Genomic DNA, 21,268 nt, shown 5'->3' with positions numbered 1-21,268 from the left:
CATAGTCTTCCCGGGTTTTATTTATGTCGTGTACCCAAGTTCTTTGCTCTTTTTCTTATTTTTTAATAATAAAACAGTCAAAAATAAAATATCGTCTAACGAATAGTTTGTTACTTTTAGTATAACTACCTATATACACCCATACCTCGCTATACGGCCGCTCTTTATACGGCCTTTCGCTATAACGGCCCTCTTCAATTAAGGCACGTTTTCGATTTACGGCCTAAAATGTTTCGCTATAACGGCAAAAAACTTTTTTTCGATGTCGATTTTTAAAAAATTTAAGACTAGATTTAATTTGCATAATTTTAAGATGAAAGGTGAAGCAGCTAGCGCCGGTGAGGCCGCATCTAAGGAATATCCCAACATTTTAAAGAGAATTATTGAAAAAGGTGGTCATAAACCTGAGCAAGTGTTTAACGTAGACGAAACAGGGCTTTATTGGAAGCGAATGCCTGATTGCATGTACATTTCAAAAACCGAAAAATCTGCGCCTGGTTATAAGGTGTCTAAAGAACGATTAACTTTGCTACTTGGTGAAAATGCCGCGGGTGATTTTAAGCTAAAACCACTTTTAATATATTTGTCCGAAAATCCAAGGCCTCTTAAAGGACTAAATTAAAATCAATTACCCGTCATATGGAGATCCAACAAGAAAGCTTGGATGACTAAAGCTACTTTAGAGGATTAGTTCAAAAATCAGTTTTGCACAGAAGTGAAAAAATATTTTCGAGACAATAACTTAAGCAACAAGGCTTTGCTAATTTTGGATAATGCACCAGTGCATCCTACTAATTTATCCGAACTATCTGAAGGATGTCATGATTGAGTACCTTCCGAAAAATACAACAGCTCTGATCCAACCAGTGGATCAGGGTGCAATAGCCACTTTTAAGGCATATTACCTACGCCAAACTTTCCGACAACTTATAAGGGAAACCGATGGTAAATCTTCAATTAAAACATTTTGGAAAAACTATAACATCAAGGATGCTGTTGACAGCATCAGTGAATCATGGAAGGAATTAAAATTAACAACAATGAATCATGTTTGGAAAAAATATGGCCAGAATGTGTAAAAAGTACTGATGCAGAAGTTAATTGCCTTCCTGAAATTAGGCAAAATATTTTGGATCTAGCACATGATCTCGGCTTTGAAGGTTTGAACGAATGTGATGTGCTTGATCTACTTGAAGCTGATAGGGAACCCCTTTCATATAAGGAACTCATTCAGTTGCAAGCAGAACCGGCATTTGACGAAGAGACACAGCCTGTTGTATTCAAACAGCTAACATCAAAAAAAAATTGTCAAAAGCTTTTTCTTATTTCGAACCAGGAATAAACATCTTCCTTGAAAACGATCCTGACGTCGAACGTAGCGCTAAAGTTTCTCGAGGAATTAACTCAGCCATTAGCTGTTATAAATCACTGAAGAACGAAATAGACAAGAAGGCAAGACAAACAACGTTGGACAATTTTTTTAAGCCAGGCCCATTCTTACCAGCGAAAAATGATGACGACAGTGATCTGCAGGTTACCATTTCTTCATCGTTTTCAGATTAAAGCCATTTAAAAAAATATTATGTATGTATACTACACATATTTTATGTAACATGAAGTTGTTTCATTTTTGTTTATGGATTATTGTTGGTTTTTAGAGTCTGTTATTATTTTATTTACAAATGTATGTACTTGTTATGTATGTATTTTTGATTTAAATGAAATAAAAAGATAAAATGCATTTTAACTGATAAATCATGTTACATATTTAACAAATTTGGAACCGATCCCATTGAATTTGTATGAATTTGTATTAGAATAATTAATTCGTTATACGGCTTTTCGCTTTGCGACCAAGTTTCGTGGAACGTATCTAGGCCGTAAAGCGAGGTATGGGTGTATTGATGTATAACATTAGACACTAAAAAGAAATGTATGTTCTGAAAATATGTTCTTTTCCTCTGAAGCAAATACTACACAACCCATTAAAAATGTATTTGATTCTTTCTTCAATGATGACGTCGGATCCGACAAATATCATTAAAGTAGCTAAAGCCAATATATCGCATTTCAGCAAGCAAAGGTTTAATAATATAAATACCAATCAATACTTACTCTACAGTTTTATTTCCATCCAATCCGTGGATTCTCTTTAAACTTTTAAGAAAATCCAATGTAATCAACGGATACGATCTTGAAACTATGAGAGAACCTTGGATATCAGTAATCAAACCCAAGCCCTTTTCCAATTCCTTGACAATGTAAACATTTCCTAAAATAAACCAATTAAATTATTATTTTTTTTTGTAATAAAATAAATTAATATATGTATATATATATATATATATTTACCTCCTCCTCGTACGCTTATTTTCAGCGTACCTTTAATATAAGTACAACCCGTCAATTGTTGAGCAGTTTGTATACTATCTACTACTTTACCATAACATTCTCGAGTGCAAGGACCGTTACAAGGTTTACATTTTGAGCGTTCTCTGTCTTGATCAATTTCCTGTGATGAGAATAAGAATAGTAATATTTTTTTACATTAGATATTTAAATACACTGAAATTAATAGCTTACCTCATAATAGTTTGGAGGACAGTGTAGCATACAAGTACCGTTGATTGGTTTAAACGGTTTTTTAGCAGATTCTGTCTGACTCAATTCTTTCGGTAAAGTCATGTTTAAACACTCATCTTTGGTGACGCATCTCCTGTCTCTATACTAAAATTAATATACTATTTAATATTCAGAGAAGAGGTAGGAATCATGTCCATGTGTAAACGTATGTATAGCAAGGTATAAATCAGAATTGCATTTTTTCATTAAAAATATATAAGAAGAGAAAGCTCCATATTTGTAAATGGAAATAGTTACTTTGGGGACAGTTGATGGTGACGGGTGGCAATTATACACAGATTGAGTCGCTGCAGTAGTATTTTATTGATGATATGAGCTGTTTACATTGTAAAAGGGCAGATGCGAGACGATGCGTTCGAACCCATGGAAGATTGCCAGTGTAGAGAATATTTGTCACGCCAGTGCTACTCAAGTGCCGATCAGTTTTGGCCATAACAAATCTAAATCGGCCCCCATATTACTATTCAGAAAGTTGCTTATATTCTTGGCCATGGTTCCGATAAGGGGGGGCTTGCAGGGCCCTAGCCCCGTGGGCCGGGGTCACGAAAGGGCCCGTCACCAATCGATCTATTTGTTGTGAGATCGATTAGTTTTGTTCGTCTTCGTACTTGTCGATTATACCTGCTATGACCGAAGTTCGTAGAATTCATATGTCGCAATCTCAGAAAGAATTTATAACAAACGTCGTAGTATCGTAAATATTTTTACACTTATCTTAGAAACATATGTGCATTCCTATTTTTGTGAAGATCTTATTTATTATTTTGACCCGCAAGTTTGTATTATATTATTTTAACTTATATGTATTTGAAAATTATGTAGAATTAGCGAACACAAATATGCACTTTCGGTGAACCCAACTATGGGAATGATTCATAATTATTTTACTAATTTCAGTATTTTTCTCGCGATTTATATATGATTTCATAAATTTTCGTAATTATTAATTTAGAGACGTAAATAGAACTAAAAAGTAGATGCTATTTGTTCAAATTTCAAAATCCATATGTACAAATTTTATTTGCGGTAAGGTAAATTTTATTTAAATCAAAAAAATGTATTTTTTCTTCTCATTTTTCTTATATAGTTTTAAACAATTATAATATACATATATTGAAAATATAAATCATATGTATGCAGTACAATTCCCGCACTAAAGTCACGATTACTATTACATCAACAGTAGCAGATCTAAAGGCGCAATAAACGCGCGCTTACTATCCAACATCGAAGGTCGCTTCTATTATAATGAGTTGATTAATTGCACTGCGGTGCACATTCGTTAAATCGAGTAGGAGTCAATGCCGCAAAAATTAACTAAGATGTAACATTTTTTGGACATATAGAAAGCTTTTATTCTTTGTTCTCTCCCAGCCCTACACTTTGGGTAGTGTTGAAAAGATATGGACCATCATCACTTCAAATTTTATAAAATACAGGGCGGAGTGAGGGAATACAAGCTGTACAACTAATTGTTAAACATTATCCTGGAGTATATGAAGTATAAGATGTTTTTTCCCAGAGAGATGAATATAAAATTATCTCCATTAGCTCTTAAAGTTCTTAAAAAAATTTCAAGTCTTACAAATATCTGTTAATGACAGAGTTTTGTTGCAAAATTTTGGCTAGAATAAACAAAATCAATGTTGTTATACAAAGTGAAGGAATATCTACAATGTCGAAGTCGCTCTTATGCAAGAGATAGTACTTGGAAAATTATTTTTCAGGAAACAAAATTAGTTTCTGATATTTTAGAGGAACAAAAAGTCACAGAAAATAGATGAAAAGTTGTTGAAAGCAATGAACATTTCATACTTTAGATTTAAAGTACAGATTTGAAGCAGCGAATGAAATAAACGAATTGTTGTCACCAATTTTCGATATTTAAAATTTGGATGCAACTAAATTTCAACGAAAGGAGCAACATTGATCTATATTTTTGAGAATAATGGGAGAACTGCGATCAAATAGAAGAACTACTTCATTTGAAAAAAAATCATATTACTGAAAAAGATTAAATTTTTGAGGAAAAAATGCAGGGTATATTTGTAAATATATATATATATGTATTTTGCCCTAAAATTAGTCGCTGTTTCGACGGCAAAAAGATCTTTCATTAGATCAAGGAATTTGCTGAAAACGTGGTAAAGAAATTCAATGGCTTATCGTTCTTGTGTATCGAAAATGATATAACCAAGAATATAGATTTTAGTGAAATGATTAAAAAATTTACATCAAAAAAAATCAAGAAAATTAATTTTGAAATAATTTACACATATGTATGTATATGTATAATCAATTTGTAAATAAAAATGTAAGTAATTATGTAAATAAAAATGTAAATAATTATTGAATAATCATGTAAATTGTGTGTTACCTTTTATTTTATGTAAATATAATTGTTTTTACAAATTATAGCAAAAAAATTGCTTTTATTTAAATTAACAATTTAATATAAAACTTGTATATCATAAGGAAATCCTTAATTCTATTACTCCCAAATGTTTATTGCAAAAAAATATTGATTTGAGTGATTTTTTAATACTGTAATATGTTAACATTTTATTTTTATTTTAATTAATTGATTTATATTGAAATAGTCATTTTTATTTTAAATAAAAGAAAATAACATAACTATTTCGTTTTAAAAAATTGGCATTTCGGTAAGAAGAGGAGGCCTGATGAACATGTTGGCCTGGGGACCTGATTCAGGATATGGAAGCCATATTCCTGGCTCTTTGAAGAATTTTTCAATCTACTTTTGAAGTAGTATAAAGTTGAATCAGATTATTCTGATAGTACTACCCATATTCGTCTCGTGAAACTAGTTGCAAAGGACCCGTTAAAAGGGTCATAAAAGTATTGGATTTGTGTCTTTTGTAATTATGAGGAATTAGAACGGCTTTCAAACATTATCTTGCCAAAAGCAATTAATGGGATCTATAGCGCCGACACAAATAACGAAACAATGTGCACCTAAATTTTTAGATCATACCCTAAAAAAACAGTCTGCCAAATCTACACAAAAACACTGTTAACCCTTTCACCGCGAACCATATTTTTTTTCGAAATTTGTTAATATGTGGGAGGCACCTATTCATACCATATTTTTAAAAATATTATGGTTCAATAAGTTCAAGTGAATTACAGCCTTAAATTATACTAAATAACCATATTATTAGACTCAAAGGTTTATGGCACCTTTAGGTGCCCAATGAGTACTGGCAATTTTATTGATGACTTCTATAGAAGCCATCCGCAGTGAAAGGGTTAACGACAGCTAGAGTCTAATAATATATTATATAATATATGTTAGATAAAAACAAAGATTTAAGTTCCATCCCAAATCATCTAGATTGGTTGAAGAATCAAGAAATAGTAGGAATGTCCCATTCAAAACATTTACTTACGAACTTCATTGAATTGAAAATTTGTAATTACCTTATAATAATCGGCTGGGCAACTACTTATACATTCACGATTATCGAGTCTTCCAATGTATAATTCACGGCAAACAGTACATTCGGTTATAGAATTATCGGAACATCCACCCAAACAGCTTTTGTCGCAGCATTTACCACTCGGTGAGCATGTGAATCCATCAGGACAATTTGGGCAGGCTGAAAATAAATTACATTGAGATATATCTGTCGCTGCTGTTGTAGCACTTTCGAGAACGTTTCTGAAGCCTCAAACTTTCAACATACTCAAATAGTCTATTCCAGAAAATAACACGACGTTCTATTGAAGCACGTCATTGACCTCTCGCCTCTGAAGATCGCGTTTTAAATACGCTTAACAATATAATAATCATATATACCTTTCTGACAATTGTTGTTATTCCAACAAAGGCGACGTTTAAAATCTGGTTCTTTGCCAGTGACCATAGGACATACGTTTGTTATTTTTCTACCGATGGCTGATCCACTGTCGTTCATGGGACAATAAAGGCATTCGTTTTCAGATTTGTTTTCCTTTAATAATATAAATATTATAAAAATATCAAAATAATTATATATTAACAATAATAATAATAATACTTACTTTAATAATATTTCCTCCTTTGCCATTACACGCTATCAGATCCCAATTTATTCTATTCGCATAACACAATACGTCATTTTGCTCAATTCTTACTGATCCTCTGGATATGTCCGTCAAAGAATAAAGACCGATTTCCTAAAAATACATAAGAAACTTTTTGTATAGTAGATGAAACTTCAATAAATTATTCTGTATATAGCAAAAGTAGGACATCTGAAATTGTATATATTAAAACTAGTTTTAATTGTTCAAATTCAAGTGTGAAAAATTGAAACCTGATATATAAATAACGGATTTAGAAAATATGTTATTATATTTAAAAAATGTACTTATAAAAAAATAATGTATGTACACATTTATAAAAAAAATATTTAGTAAGCAAATTTAGCAAAGTATAAACTACTATATTATTAAATTACTTGGTAGCTTACTACTTATTTAGTTGGTTTTGATTGTGTTTACCTCGTTGTAACGCATTGAGCCAACGACCGACATGTTGCAACGGAAGATTATGTATTGCTCTCTTATTAGTGAACTTAAAGCGTTTTAAGAAATCAGAAATAACAATCTGATAAGATAAGAAACATAACAGAATAATAAAATAATCAATGTCGGACTGTTTAATACATTTTAAAAAAATATTATTTTACTATTTATAAGTGTTGTCTTTCGACTTAAAAAGCTGTGGTGATTCAGTTAACATTTTTGAGGACTATGCTAATGATATATTATCCGAAATATTTCTTACTACGAAAAAATATGTATTACCAAGTTAAAGTTAACTCGTACAAAAACACTAGGATGTCATTGATTGAAATTAAAATCTTGGGTTGCACTATAAATAAAACTCAAAAAATATGTCACAGAGGCAGAAATAATCTAATCAAAAAAGTGTGGAGTGACTTTTTAAACTACATATTGGTGAGATTTAGATGAAATATGAACTCACCTCTAAATCCTTGACGTAGTATATTATCAGGGAGTAGTCTTGTAGGGTTAGCTCGCCCCTGATGACGGCCAAATTCGGAAACAAATCGCCTAAAGATCTTAGGCCTTGTACCCTGAAGAAGAGGAGATAACCGGTGATTTCTCGCAGTTCTGGAAATGAGTAGTTTGCGTACGCTTGCGATTTTATAGGTTCAGGATAAGCGTCAAAGAGGCTGATTTGAAGATAGCCTTCTATCACACGACAGCCTCGCAATTGTTCAAGATTCTTTGGACTGTTTCGGATGTCCATACTTCCACACACTGAAAAAGAAAACATATGGTAAATTTTTGGAATTGTACACTACAATTGTATGTGATATTGAATTATTTAAGCTTGAGGCAATCATGATTCATTCATGCTATATCTGCTATATAAATCCACCCCAAATCATCATGAGCTTCACAAAGGCATGTATGCTATTGTATTTCAAATCATAAAGCAGCGAGTTCCTGAGGGGGCTGGTATACAGTGTGCAAAAAGTCGTGAGAATCAAATTGTGCTGAATTTGAGCTTGTGGTGTATTTTTTTTAAGGATATTTTCATATAACATATGTATTCTCGTCTCCATAAAGTATAGTGATGCCGGAGACATCAGTAGCTAAATCGCGACGGTCAACCCGACCGCTTTTCAAAACAGAAAAAGTTATTTTTCTGTATAAAACTAGCTCAGTATTTTATTACAGATCAAATTAGCTAATAGAAAAAATTATAATTGAGAGCGCAAAACTCAACTTTAAATGAGTTAAAAATATAATATGCATCATATTCAAGCATAAAAATTCAATTAAAGTAAAAAACGATAAAATACAGCTGAAATCAATTTGTAACTCTACATATAAATCGAGTTATCATATCCGTTTGCCAAGCATATCTCAGGATCTACCAGATCATTGCGAAGGACTTTGGAAAATTGCACATTACTTCAGATTCAGTATCACAGAAAATCAAAAATTAATAAACGGATATTTTTCAGTTATTAATATTTATTCCATAAATATCACATTTGTGATTAAAAAGATTAGATTTATTATATTCGATAAATATTTCATAAGTGATATAGAGGGGTCCGATAAATTACCAAAATAAGTTTTTGTTTACTTGGTGATATTAATTATTATTCTGCATACAATGTTTGTATACAATAGCAACGATTCAAGTCAAGAGCTATAAATTAAACTGTGACATCTATACTGTCAAGGCCTTTGGTACTATTAAATAATTACATATCGATTAGACCTTTATTGGAGATTGTTTAATCGAAAAAAATTGAATAAGAATTTAATATCTATGGAACGATAGTAATTATTATTTGAAGTATAGTTTTAACTTTAGATGACTTTAAAATATATAACACGTATTTCGATTATCTGCAAAAGAGTTCAGTAAGTCTTTTCTTAATGAATTAAATCAAGTTATTTTTGAACAGGTGGTCCACTTTGTATGTGCATAATTCATTAAAACAAGTTTTTGTTGACTTGTAGTAAGTTATTCTGCACACACTGCCCTGTAAATGTATTAATGAATGATTATGGATTCTGTCTTGAGAGAAAAATATACACTGTCAATGGCAACTAATTAAATAACAATTAAAAATTCTTCCCAGGAAGTAATTGTAGTATAGGTGACTTACCATATAACAGTTACTTAACATAAGCGTATTATGTTCAGAAAGCCGTTAGTATGAAGCATTTAACAAAGCATTTCATTGATGTCTTGCAAAAAAGGTGCATATTTGAGAATACCGATTCTTTTGACTGATCTATACAATGTTACTAGATGTATAATGCTGTCATGCTTATTTATAGTATGCATGAAATTGGCAATGACTATACATTACTTAACCATTGAAAACTGAAATTATTATGTTTACTGGTGAGTTCTAAAAAGGTACGTATCTGAGAATAGTATTAGTAATATTGTTTTTTTTTACCCATATCAAGTAGTTTTGCTTTTATCATGTGATTTATATTTTTTATACTTAGATTATGTGTATTAATATTATATGTATTCCATTTTATTTATCACTCTGTTAATACAGTATTTTAATTCGTACACTTTTACAACGATACTACTGTAACTATAACTAATTAAATAGATACCACTGTAGTTTTATTTTTTTTCTTATACAAGTCAGTATATTTTTTTGGCTTTATTGTACATATTTAAACTGAAACACATTGCAAACCAGGCCACGAGAAATATCAATCTGGGATTTGGTGTGGGTACTGTTAGTCAGATAACTGTAAGACGTTGGTTTGAGTGATATTAACCTTAGGAATGAGCCTTGTGAAACAACTACATCTGCTGTTGATTAAAAATGATTAAGAAACACCATTGAAGAGAGGTTTCTCCAGCAATCGATTCACAACATGCAAAGGTGAAAGTATTTACAAATGGGTAGGTACCGGACAAACTGACTGAAAGGTAAAAACAGCAAGGTTTCGAAGTCTGTTCTTTGTTAGTTCTTAGAAACAATAGGTAACCATTCTTTAAGAGAATCATTGGATTTTCTACGATAACCAGATTAGTTCAGGATAATGATTAGACAACAGAGAAGGTCCGTATGATATCTTGTCGCTCGTAGTTTGCAACTTTTTGTGCAGTAAAAAAAAAACACGACAGACTAATTACAGATAGAAGATTCTAAGAATGCCTGCGGTAAACCTTAAAAAAATCAATTTTAATAAACAACGTTTTCTTAGAGAGCACATAAAAAATATTAAAAGAAATTATCCAATGCTAAGTAAAGACAAGTTGATATCCAAATTGAATGTTACATATTAAAATTAAACTTTTAGTGATATATCCAACAGCAACTAACGAGAGAGAAGCTTACTTATTCGAAATACGAAATTTAAGAATCAAAATTAAAGAAAAATTATGATTTTTATAAACAAGAATTGTTCATTCATTGGTAAATCATAGACAATAATGACCCTCTAGAACAGTAAACGTCACAGTTTCCACTTTTTATCAAAAACACACGCACATTGAACTAACACAACCATACCGTAGAAGTTCACAACCAGTTACTACAATATTACATATACATATATTATTTATTCATTTTGTGCGAAATGGCCCGAAATATTTATTTTGTAAATCAGTGACATATATTTAATTAATTATAAACTATTAGTACGGTTTACAATCAATAAATGCTGCTATGCGCAACTTAGCTCTGCATTAATTCCGAACTCCAAAACATGATAAAAATTAAAAAACAGGTCTATATGGAATTCGAGCTCAGATCTTTCAGGTATTAGTAACTGACGTAACATTGGTATATTGTGCTACTATATTACATATAACAAAAGATAAGTAGTCACTTAAATAAATTGAAGTAAAATACTATAAATCATTTTTTTAAGAAAATTGTATAATGTGAGAATAAGTTTTACAAATGAATCGAGTTGTCTTATCTTAGTGGCAAACATATTGCTATACAGTATTATTATTCACAAAATATGAATTTTTAATATTTAAGAAGCAATAGAATTGGCAAAAAATGTAAAACTTGATCTTTAATTAAAGGCCATATTTTTATTTTATAGCCGCCTTTAAATTATTTGCCTTTGTGAAATAATAATGGCTCAAGTATGTATGTACATCAGAGGTATTCAAGCAGTCGATCGTGGCTATATTTTGGCTAAATCATGGTTCGGTGATTGTCGATTTTTTAGCTCATATTTTTTTTTTTCGTGAGTATTTTTTGCTCTTCAACCAAAACCTCAATAAATATCATGTAGGTAAAGTACTTCCTATGAATCAAAAGTCTGGCGGTCTCTAATGTAAATTGTATTTTAGTCCCCTGTCGCATGGTCGGTGTATATCAATGGGGTTTTTGACCCGATGCAATGCGAAAAATAAAAGTTTGAATGCGAGTCGGTGCAAAGCGGTTTGAATAGTTACCGGTAGAGGTAGATCGAAAATATAGGATAAGAGTCGAAAGCATGAGAACCGGTAAGCATCATCGTTTCTCGATTGGCATCACTTATGGAATTTGCTGGTAAACATAGCAGAAATGGATCGCGCAATTGGAATTTACGATGACGTCAGAAATTGGCTAGACTGCTTTAATTGATTGCATCTAGGGGTCTACTTCGATTCGTTTTAAAAGGCAGCATCTATGATCACGTTTTACGGGTGGTCCAGTTTATTTATTTCTTGTTAACAGTATTTTTAAGTTAAGCAAACATTCAAAAGCATGTTTAGATCAGATTATTCTGAATATCATACACATTTAATTCGAATGTTAGAAAGAGATGCTTTAAATTATACTATTCTTGATACATTATTAAGTTATAAATAATTCGCTATGAATATTATACTGAAAAAAATATATTCTTTCAAGGACGTCATGTTTTGGATCACCGTGACTTGGAAAATATTATAAAAGTATCTCGGCTTTTATTAGTTTTTATATAAAAGTTTCATTAATTAGATAGATAGGTATCTTTGATCATTGAAGCGTGAGATAATTTAAGAACGTTTTGTTTTCAAATAGTTAATTGAAGCGTGAGAAAAGGTCATTTCGCTTTCAGCAAATTGAGTTTAACCAGTTCGACCAATTAACAAAATATTTAAATTAAGACACTATTTTAACACTTCCATATTTATTTATGGTAATTTCTTAATATGATATGTACTATGAATTAGCAGATTAACTATATAATTAAATGACGAGAATATAATATACATATACATATATATTTTTAAAATAATTAAAAATAAAACAGATTCGCAAAACCTAGGACTGTTGAAAAGAACTTGATTGGATAGAAAGATCTTTAAAGATCGAGTGGCGACCGTTCGCTAAACATAACAACGACGTTTCTTGGAACTAAATTTTGGATTACTTGCAACGCTTCTTAGAATCACGAAAAAGAGAATGATAAGATCGTAAGGTTGCGAGAAACCCCATCATTTGCTAGGCGCTAGGCATATCAAGAGTTTGGAACCAACCAGAGCTAAGAAGACAACGCACTTTGCTGATCCTCTCGGCGCGAGAGCCGTAAAATATCTGCTGGCAAAGATGCCGATTGTCCCAAATGTTACAATGGGCACAAATTCTGACAGTATAGAGCCTCTGGTTCAAAAGCTAAATGTGGAATTTTATGTCCCAAGACAGTGTTCATAAAACAGAACAAAGGAATGGGTGGCGTTGGCCAAATGGACCAGTACACCAGTCTTTACCGGGTGCCTATAAGAGGAAAAAAATGGTGGTGTGTAATCTTTACTTTTGCCATTTCTAATGCTTGGCGACTGCATGTTTTACTCAGAAAAACTGGACAGGTGACTTATATGGAGCAATTATTGTTCAGACGGACGATTGCTCGAGGGTACATACGACGGACAAAAACGAAAAGTCATCCGACAAAATCAACAATACTTGGAGTAGAGCGAAAAAACAACGGTCACAGCCCTGAGCGCATTGAAAAACCAAGAAAACGTTGTGTTGAGCGACCCGACCCTACTTTGGACAGTTTTACTCCTAAGCCGCCCACTGTACACAGTTGTGTACACCCGTTTATTTTATAAGTTATATATATTTGTCTTTTCCAATATTTCATATGTAGTTTTCTTTTCATCTATTGGAAACTTTCTTAATAATTTTAGTTTTCATATTTGTGAATTTCTGGTATATATTAAGAGTCAACATTAAAACATAAATATCTTAAATTGCATGTTGTGTTATTTTTTTTAATCTTTTATTATCTTTTTGTCAAATATCCTCATCTGATAAAAATCAGTTAACAAAACTGTTAACTGCATATTATTTTTATTAAATAAATTCGCATAGCGACAACGAATAGTCACATGTAACAAATTAATTAAATGTACACAAAAAAAATTACATGTGATTGTAATTAGTGCACGTGTATCGTATTAAATATTTAGTATAAATATGGAGCCTTTAAAATAAATAAAAGTCATTAACCAGTTGTCTGAACAACATACAGTAGTATTATTTTCGCAGTTAGTCTACCATCTTCACTGATCCTGCTCGGCGACATTTTCCAAAAACTAGTTTTTCGCAGGCTTTAGAAGCTTTCGACTTTGACAGGTCGGGCCCCATGAGGCTCCCTGAGACTTCAACCTTCAAAGCTGTAACCACGGAGTGTGGCTTTTGTTAGAGGGTCAGACAAAGGTGCCCTCCACCGAGAGTGTAGCTTACAAAGTTGTCTCCACATAATTATATGATCAAAGACAAGGTGACGCAGACATGTCTGAGTATTGTTACACACATATTATAGCGATAGATGTACAATAATAATAATAGTAATATTGTTTAGACACACTCGTGAATAATACTATGTTGTGACAGTACACGAGCGCGTCTGGTTAATAATAGATCAAGATTTTTTCGCATCACAATGTTTATTGTCACAATTGCGTATCGATAAACTATTAAATGCGTGAATAAATAACATATGATGTCACAATAACCCCGCGTCAAAGTCTATTATATACAAGGCCGGACAGCTCGCGCATGACGTCATCAAGAAGAGGGATATCATTCGCGTAATTTAGTGCCTTTATTTTTTTATATGTGTATTAGTACATTATTTTTTAATTAATAAAATAAATAATAAAATTATTTATATATTACAAATCTAACCTATTTGTTTAGTTATTCAATTTAGGTCCTCTACTCTCTCTTCTCTTCATTAATGAAACACATGAGGCAAGTGAGAATTTTAAATATTTATTATATGCTGATGATCTGAAAGTGTTTCGTAATTTTCGCTCAAATTCTGAATCGCTGTCTTTACAAAAATACATGGAGTCACTGTGGAGGTGGTCGACCGACACAGAAAATGTCATGTTCTTTCATTCTATTATACAAATGTGTTAAATCAGAAATACTTCCGTCGAATATTTGGGAGGTTTGATGGTGATTTAGTATGCACAATGGCTATATTAGCGATACGGTATCGAAGATGCTCAGTTTCGTTAGGCGGAGCGCGTGTCTTTTTCGTGTTATATGCGATACGTTAGTTCACACAACGTTCTCGAATATGGCTCTATTGTTCGGAATCTTAATATATATACTATATGTATATATAAGTGGGAGACAAATGTCTGAACATAGATATGGGAATGCTAAACATAATATTGAAAAAGCCTTTTTATTTATAGTTTAAATATCAGCTAAGGGTTTGAATATTAACTTCATTGTTCAAAGCATCAGGAAACTGGGGTTCGACGACCGGCGTCTGCAAAAAATAAATGCACAACCACATCCTTTAAAAGTGCACCATTGCATTGAATTATTCCTCGCCTTAAGCTACGTTACATATATTATTATTAAGTAATAAAAAGGTTGCAAGCAAACAGCGTGAAACAAAAAGTAAAGATTACCTTTTACAACCTCGTAATGATGACGCGATCGAGAGAAAAAAAAGGGGCAATCTCACGGGAATTTTTGCAGACAACGTACATGTAATTTTAAAAAGGGAATTGAATAAAGCAATTACGTTTTTCTTTACAATTACCTTATGCTAATCATATTCAGATATGTTTTGTAAATTAAACATTTGCATATATATTATTTAATCACACTTAGATGTATGTCAAATATTTTTTTAAATATATTTTTTTGAAGAGGGAAGCGGCTGCTTTCTCGTCCTTCTCCCTACAAGAACAAGACCCTAAATAGACTTTACAACAAACATAGTCCAGCTACAAGATCTTCGGAAACTAGTTGCGAGATTGCGTGACGCATACAAGAGTACGAACGACACGAATCTGTTACACTAAATGTGTATTTTTCAGTGAAATCATATTTTCACTATCAAAAAAAAAAAAAAAATTTATAACTGTTTCAGTGAAACCATGTTAAGTAAATATTAGTAGCGAAATTATTGGAATTATATGCTGCTCTAAAATGTCCATGAAACTCAATTCGATAGTTGCGAAACATACATTTTCTGTTCAAACCCAAACCTAACCTAAACGAATTAATCTAATGAAAGTTCAAAAACTATAGTTAGTTTTAGAACATTCATTTGCACAAGTTGGCAATGATTTTTACAACTATTTTAAAACATTATATTTACATATTATAATATTTAAGCTTTAAATGGTTTTGTAAAATTGCGGTTGCCTAAACGACGTATGGAGCAATTAAGGGTAAGAGCCTTAACCGGACGTGATATTAAAAAATGCATACGATCAAACATGATAAATCTTACCACGAAGAGGAAAAATATAAACTTTAATTTAAGTTGAATATGCAACGAAAATATAATTTACTTCTCGTTTCAAAAACTTGTTGCTAACAAAACCACAATAATTGTGCACCTGCAACGAAACAATAAAATTGTTTTTTTCTGGATTGTTAACTTTTTTTCATCCTTATTATAATGCGTTTGACCGTCATGGTCAAGTAATTTGTAAGCAACACATTTTTTGAGGCGTGACTGAAAGGTCATGATTATGCTAACTAACTTTAATGAAAACAATAATTTTGTATAATTTTGTGTTCACGTGTATTAAAAATGGGGTTTAAGCACGTGTCCTTACACGTGTTTAAAAATTCATTTTATATAATTTTCTTTGAAATTAAAAAGTTTCAGTCTGGTGTACAATTCACAATAGAGAATAATTATAAGGTTTCAATTATTGTATAATATATATTTTTCTCTTATATAATTTATATTTAATATATACATCAATGCCTTTATAAAAATTACATAATATTAAATTAAATTTATTCAACGCAAAGCAAAGGGGTTTATTTATTTTCAGAATTTATGTATGAAGCGCTAATATGCTTTAAGAGTACTCGTTATAATATATAATGAAGTGGTAAATAATATATAAATGAAACGGTCTAAGTAATAACGTAATTGGTATATTGTTGATCGAAAAAAAAACGATTTTTTAATAATAATAATATTTTTTTATCTCTAAATGTGATATTTATTAATAATTTGAAAGAAAATATTAAAGAAAAATTTTACAAGTGATAATTTTATTCTGTAGTATAATTTACACATAAGTATGTAAATTTAAAAAAAATAATATGTTGAAAAATGTGAAAAACAGCAACTCAAGTACATAAGTGCATATTGTTTAAATACTATTAATAGTTTATAGTATAGAATAATACTCTATACTACTAAAACACGGAAGGCATGGAAATAATCAACGATTCAACAAGTTTGAGGTATAATTCGTTGTTGCAAACTCTTTCAAACACTTCTCAATATTTTTGTTTGCTCGTTGAGTTATGTAATCAATTTTTTTCTATCGGTTTAATTAAGGACCTGTTCCAGGACCAGACTAATATTTTTTCTACATGTTGCCTTATATTTTAAAATATTTTAATAACATGTTGTTTTTATAAATTGTATCTATACAATATAAAAAAAAATACAGACACTTTTATCTAATTCTTTTCATTACTGGGTGCAGAAATATCTACTTTACTAGAAAAAATAAAATCCAGGTTTTATAATTCACCACTTCCGTCAATGAAATGAATACCTTACATTCCGAAATATAAGAAGCACCCCCATATCATTCGTTTGCCATCTTAGCGACGAAAGTAATGCATGACACATAAATTAATTTTATGTGTGGTGCATTACTGTCACTCTTTCTCAAATATAGGCAGTCCCATTTCATGCGTATTTTTTCTGGAAATAACAGTTTTTTTAGCAGGTATACAAAGGTTTGTCTACATTTATCTTTATCAAATGATTTGCAAATACTCCCTAATAAAAATCATGGCAGTTTTGGGCAAATCACGTAAGTATTAAGTTCTAGTATTTTTTTAAAATTAATTTAGCCATACATATCTGCTACGACTGGAACTAAAACTCACAAAAAAACGCTTTACCGTTTCTTATGCTGACTAATAAAAAATAATATTTTTTAAAATGTATTTTCTAATGATAATACTGTGAAATTTTCAAAATTTGCTATTTAATAAGTGACGCTCGCCCACAATATGTGCGCCGGCGCTGCAATGGTTATGTTGGCTCCGCCTCCAAGGTAAGCAAATGTGAAAAATACTATTATTTTTTTAGGTAGTGGTCCCAGCATATGTAACGGGTTCAGTGTATATCCTAAATAAATTAAATATGAATAATAGGTTCGAAGCCTAATTTTTATGTTTAAATAAATTTTTGTCCGGTAAATGTTAAAATATATATGTATGTATAATCATTGCCAGTTTCATACAAGCTATTAAATTATATCTATAAAACAGAATACAAATACATTTGGAAACAATGCATTGATCAGTCAAAAGTGTTAGGGACCGGAAGGAGGAATCGGTCTCTTTATTTCTTTCCTTTATATATACTTGATATGTGATACAGTTTGTGGTTTTATCATATGACAATATTGCACGATATACTGTGGTAAGATTAGTTATCACATGTTACAATCGTCTTTTAAAGGTCAAGTTTACAGCATCTTAAAACAATTATATACTTAATATATAGAAACGTTATATACTTAATATATATATAAAAATCATCTGATATAAGAATTCATTGTTCATATTTATACAATACAAAATAATAAGTATTCTCAAACATGCACATTTTTAGAAACAGTGTTGATAAAATAGTTGTGAAGCGTATGATGGACTAATTTGACGAAAATGATCCAATGAAATGCCTCTGTTAAATGCTGCCTACTGACTGTGATTTCTGATAAAACAGGATACTACATTTTTATATATAGTACAGTGCCTTGAACATCTCTGTAATATATATTTAAAATTATTTGATTATATATTTTCATCTACATTGCAATATAATCTTAGAATTACGTGGTACAGGGTCGACAGGAAAATTATCCTTGAGCAGCCAGATAGCTAAAAAGGAATGGCAATGACCTCTCCCAACGTATCGATTTTAATACCCATATACCAAATAGCACTTTGCGCCTCGTATACAAATATTTTGCCAACAAGCAAATGTTTGTCACCATAAATAACATAATTCCATTAGTAGAATGAAACAAAAACATTCAAACAAACTATACCCATTGAAAGTGTAATAATATTTGATGCAGTGATTCAAGAATAAGACTTCATGCCTATTTATGCGAATTATGTCTTCTATAGAACCTAGACAACTAGACAATAGCGTTCGTCCTTGAAATACAAGAAAAAAATTCGCACACAACAAAGACAGACGAACGCATGCGTCGTTGTTACACAGCCTTCCGATTTAATGAGTTTTTCCTCCAAGGTCTCGACGTTTTGACACATTAAATCGGTTTGTGCTTGGTGTTAAGATATTTTAATTTATAAAAATATTGAAAAGGCACACAGCAAATGCGTAGCTTTCCGAGCTGAATGCAAAGTTTGCCGAAAATTTCATTTCTGTACCGGAAGAACAGCACCAACTTTCAATTCAAGTCATTCTTCATGTATAATGCATGAGCACGGCTGCTGTTTGATTATATTTGTACAGCTTGATATTCACATATGTGTGTATAAACAAGAAAATGCGTAGAAGTAAGCGCAGTTTAATTATAATATTGTTCCGCGTTTATTTTTATTTTATTTACTCAGTTGCATAAACTTCTTGATGATTACTATGATTATTGCGATGACGTAATATACTCTAATGGCATGATTCCACTATATACTCAAGTATTACTAGCACGATAGTACAGTGGTATAAATCAATAAATATTGCAACAAAAAAATTACAATAAATATTATACAGGCGGCCCTCGACTTTCGCACAATTCGCACATTTTAAAAAAAAAATTTTTTTTTTTTAAAAACGTTCTGATAGCGGTGAATCTTTTGCTTGAATCAGACGTTCGTATGATACAAACAGGTCTACGATATGTTCGATTTTGCAAAATAAAATTATAATTAAAGAATACGTTCAAAATTGTGGAAAATAAATATATATTTCCACAATCTTTAATGATATGTTTCCAAAAAAACATAGCAAAAAAAAACATGGATGAAATGGAAAATCTTTGTCATCGTAGATCGATGACCAACATCAAAAAGATGTCCCTCTGAGTATTTCAATTATTCAAGCAAAAGCTCTTAGTTTGCACCAAGATTGGAAGGATAGATTAAAAACATATTTTAACACGGTTTTTCAAGCAAGTAACGGTTGGTTTTACAATTTTAAAATGAGGTATTCTTTTCATAATATTAAATTTACTTGAGAATCGGCTGATGCGGATAAAGATGCTGCAAAAGAATTTATTTCCTAATTATCCAAAATTATTGAAGATGTAGAATATTCCTCTAGCCAAACATTTAATGTAGATGAGACAGGTTTATTTTGGAAAACTCTCTAACAATGAAAAATATGAATGAAGCCTTCACGCACCTTGACAAATTTTTAAATATTATGGAAGATTGTGATCCCAATGGAGAACGCATATCTCAAGTGCGTGGGGTGATCAATAAAAACATAGCATGTTATAAAATACTATATGAAGAAAAGAAAAAGAATGGTGGAAAACAGTTAGTTCTTGATAACTTTTCAAAGAAAACACCCGCAAACCCCGCTTAAACGTGTCTCTTAAACGCCTCTTAAACACCTTATATTTACTTGATAAATAAATATTTTAAAATACACACAATTTCAATTTTTTTACTTCCCTCGACTTTCGTACATTCAACATTCGCACACATTTTCAGGAACCAATTATGTGCGCCTGTACAATATAGTCATATATTTATTTCAAACCAATGTTAAATGTATGATATGATATAATATAAATGTACGATGATATGCTACGAAGAAAATCAAACTTGGCGGCCTGACACTAGACGTACAATTATTTTTTGTGAGGTTATGTGAACTGTTATTAGTGTCTCTAAAAAATTTTACTTTGTTAATATGTTACTTCTGTGGAATTTTCTAGACTAAAGTGTTCATCGATTTATATCGATATTTTTACACCGAGCATGTGTTAGTATAATATTTTAATATAAAAGCAAGTATTTTATATATTTTTTCCAATGTATTTGTAATTGATTTTTAAATACTATTATTCATAATACAAATTGTTTATCGTCAAAATTATCATTTAATTAATTGATCTATTAAATTAAGACTGTTTTTCTTAATAATATTATTTTATTAAACGATAGTAGTTGTAGTGAAAAAATCATACATTTCTAATTTAAAGCAACTTAAAACATATTTTTTGTATACATTATCGAAGAAAATAAATGAGAAACTCTAAAGGCTCGGCCACACAGAGAGTACTCTATCGCGGCGGTCAGGCGGTCTGATTGTATGATGCGATGTTGCATCAGTTCTGTCAGACAGAACGCGGTCTGCGGTAGACCGCCGTAGATCGTGTTCTGCCTGACAGAACTGATGCAACATCGCATCATACAACCAGACCGCCTGACCGCCGCGACAGACCGCTCTCTGTGTGGCCGAGCCTTAAATATAAAAATAAATAATGCTGCTCTAAACCAAACCTAACCTAATGAAAGTTCTAAAACTAATTATAGTTTTCATTTTCATTAGATCAAGTACAAAATACATATATTTCTACTAGCGAAAATATAATTTAAATCTAGAATGTCTATGAAACTCAATTTGACAGTTGTGAAACGCCCATTTACTGTTCAAT

At 31.2% G+C, this 21,268-nt stretch overlaps 1 protein-coding gene and 1 long non-coding RNA gene across 6 annotated transcripts in view; one reads left to right on the top strand and one right to left on the bottom strand.

Annotated features, from left to right (window-relative positions):
* The window catches only part of LOC148232413 (uncharacterized), a 267,931-nt gene that overhangs the window by 66,335 nt on the left and 180,328 nt on the right, over positions 1-21,268 (top strand). The gene's annotated exons all lie outside the window — the stretch shown is intronic.
* LOC148232414 (insulin-like receptor) overlaps positions 1-21,268 on the bottom strand; it is a 60,158-nt gene that overhangs the window by 10,688 nt on the left and 28,202 nt on the right. For 4 of the 5 annotated variants that reach the window (XM_088191305.1, XM_088191302.1, XM_088191303.1 and 1 more), the window contains exons 3-9: positions 7,637-7,935; positions 6,688-6,822; positions 6,464-6,617; positions 6,085-6,263; positions 2,584-2,727; positions 2,353-2,512; positions 2,116-2,272 (exon numbers count right to left, since the gene is read on the bottom strand). Coding sequence is in view for 3 of the 5 variants with exons in the window: in XM_088191302.1 (XP_088047428.1) it covers positions 2,116-2,272; positions 2,353-2,512; positions 2,584-2,727; positions 6,085-6,263; positions 6,464-6,617; positions 6,688-6,822; positions 7,637-7,935 (1,228 nt within the window). In the remaining 2 variants the exon portion in view is untranslated. Of the gene's footprint in view, positions 1-2,115; positions 2,273-2,352; positions 2,513-2,583; positions 2,728-6,084; positions 6,264-6,463; positions 6,618-6,687; positions 6,823-7,636; positions 7,936-21,268 lie in introns of those variants that run through there. The other variant, XM_088191304.1, reaches the window with a different exon arrangement.

The sequence above is a fragment of the Plectrocnemia conspersa genome, unplaced genomic scaffold (genome assembly GCF_051122295.1).
Source record: "Plectrocnemia conspersa isolate PC_06_02 unplaced genomic scaffold, ASM5112229v1 ptg000009l, whole genome shotgun sequence".
Classification (NCBI taxonomy): domain Eukaryota; kingdom Metazoa; phylum Arthropoda; class Insecta; order Trichoptera; family Polycentropodidae; genus Plectrocnemia; species Plectrocnemia conspersa.
This window is presented reverse-complemented; position numbering and strand designations above follow the sequence as displayed.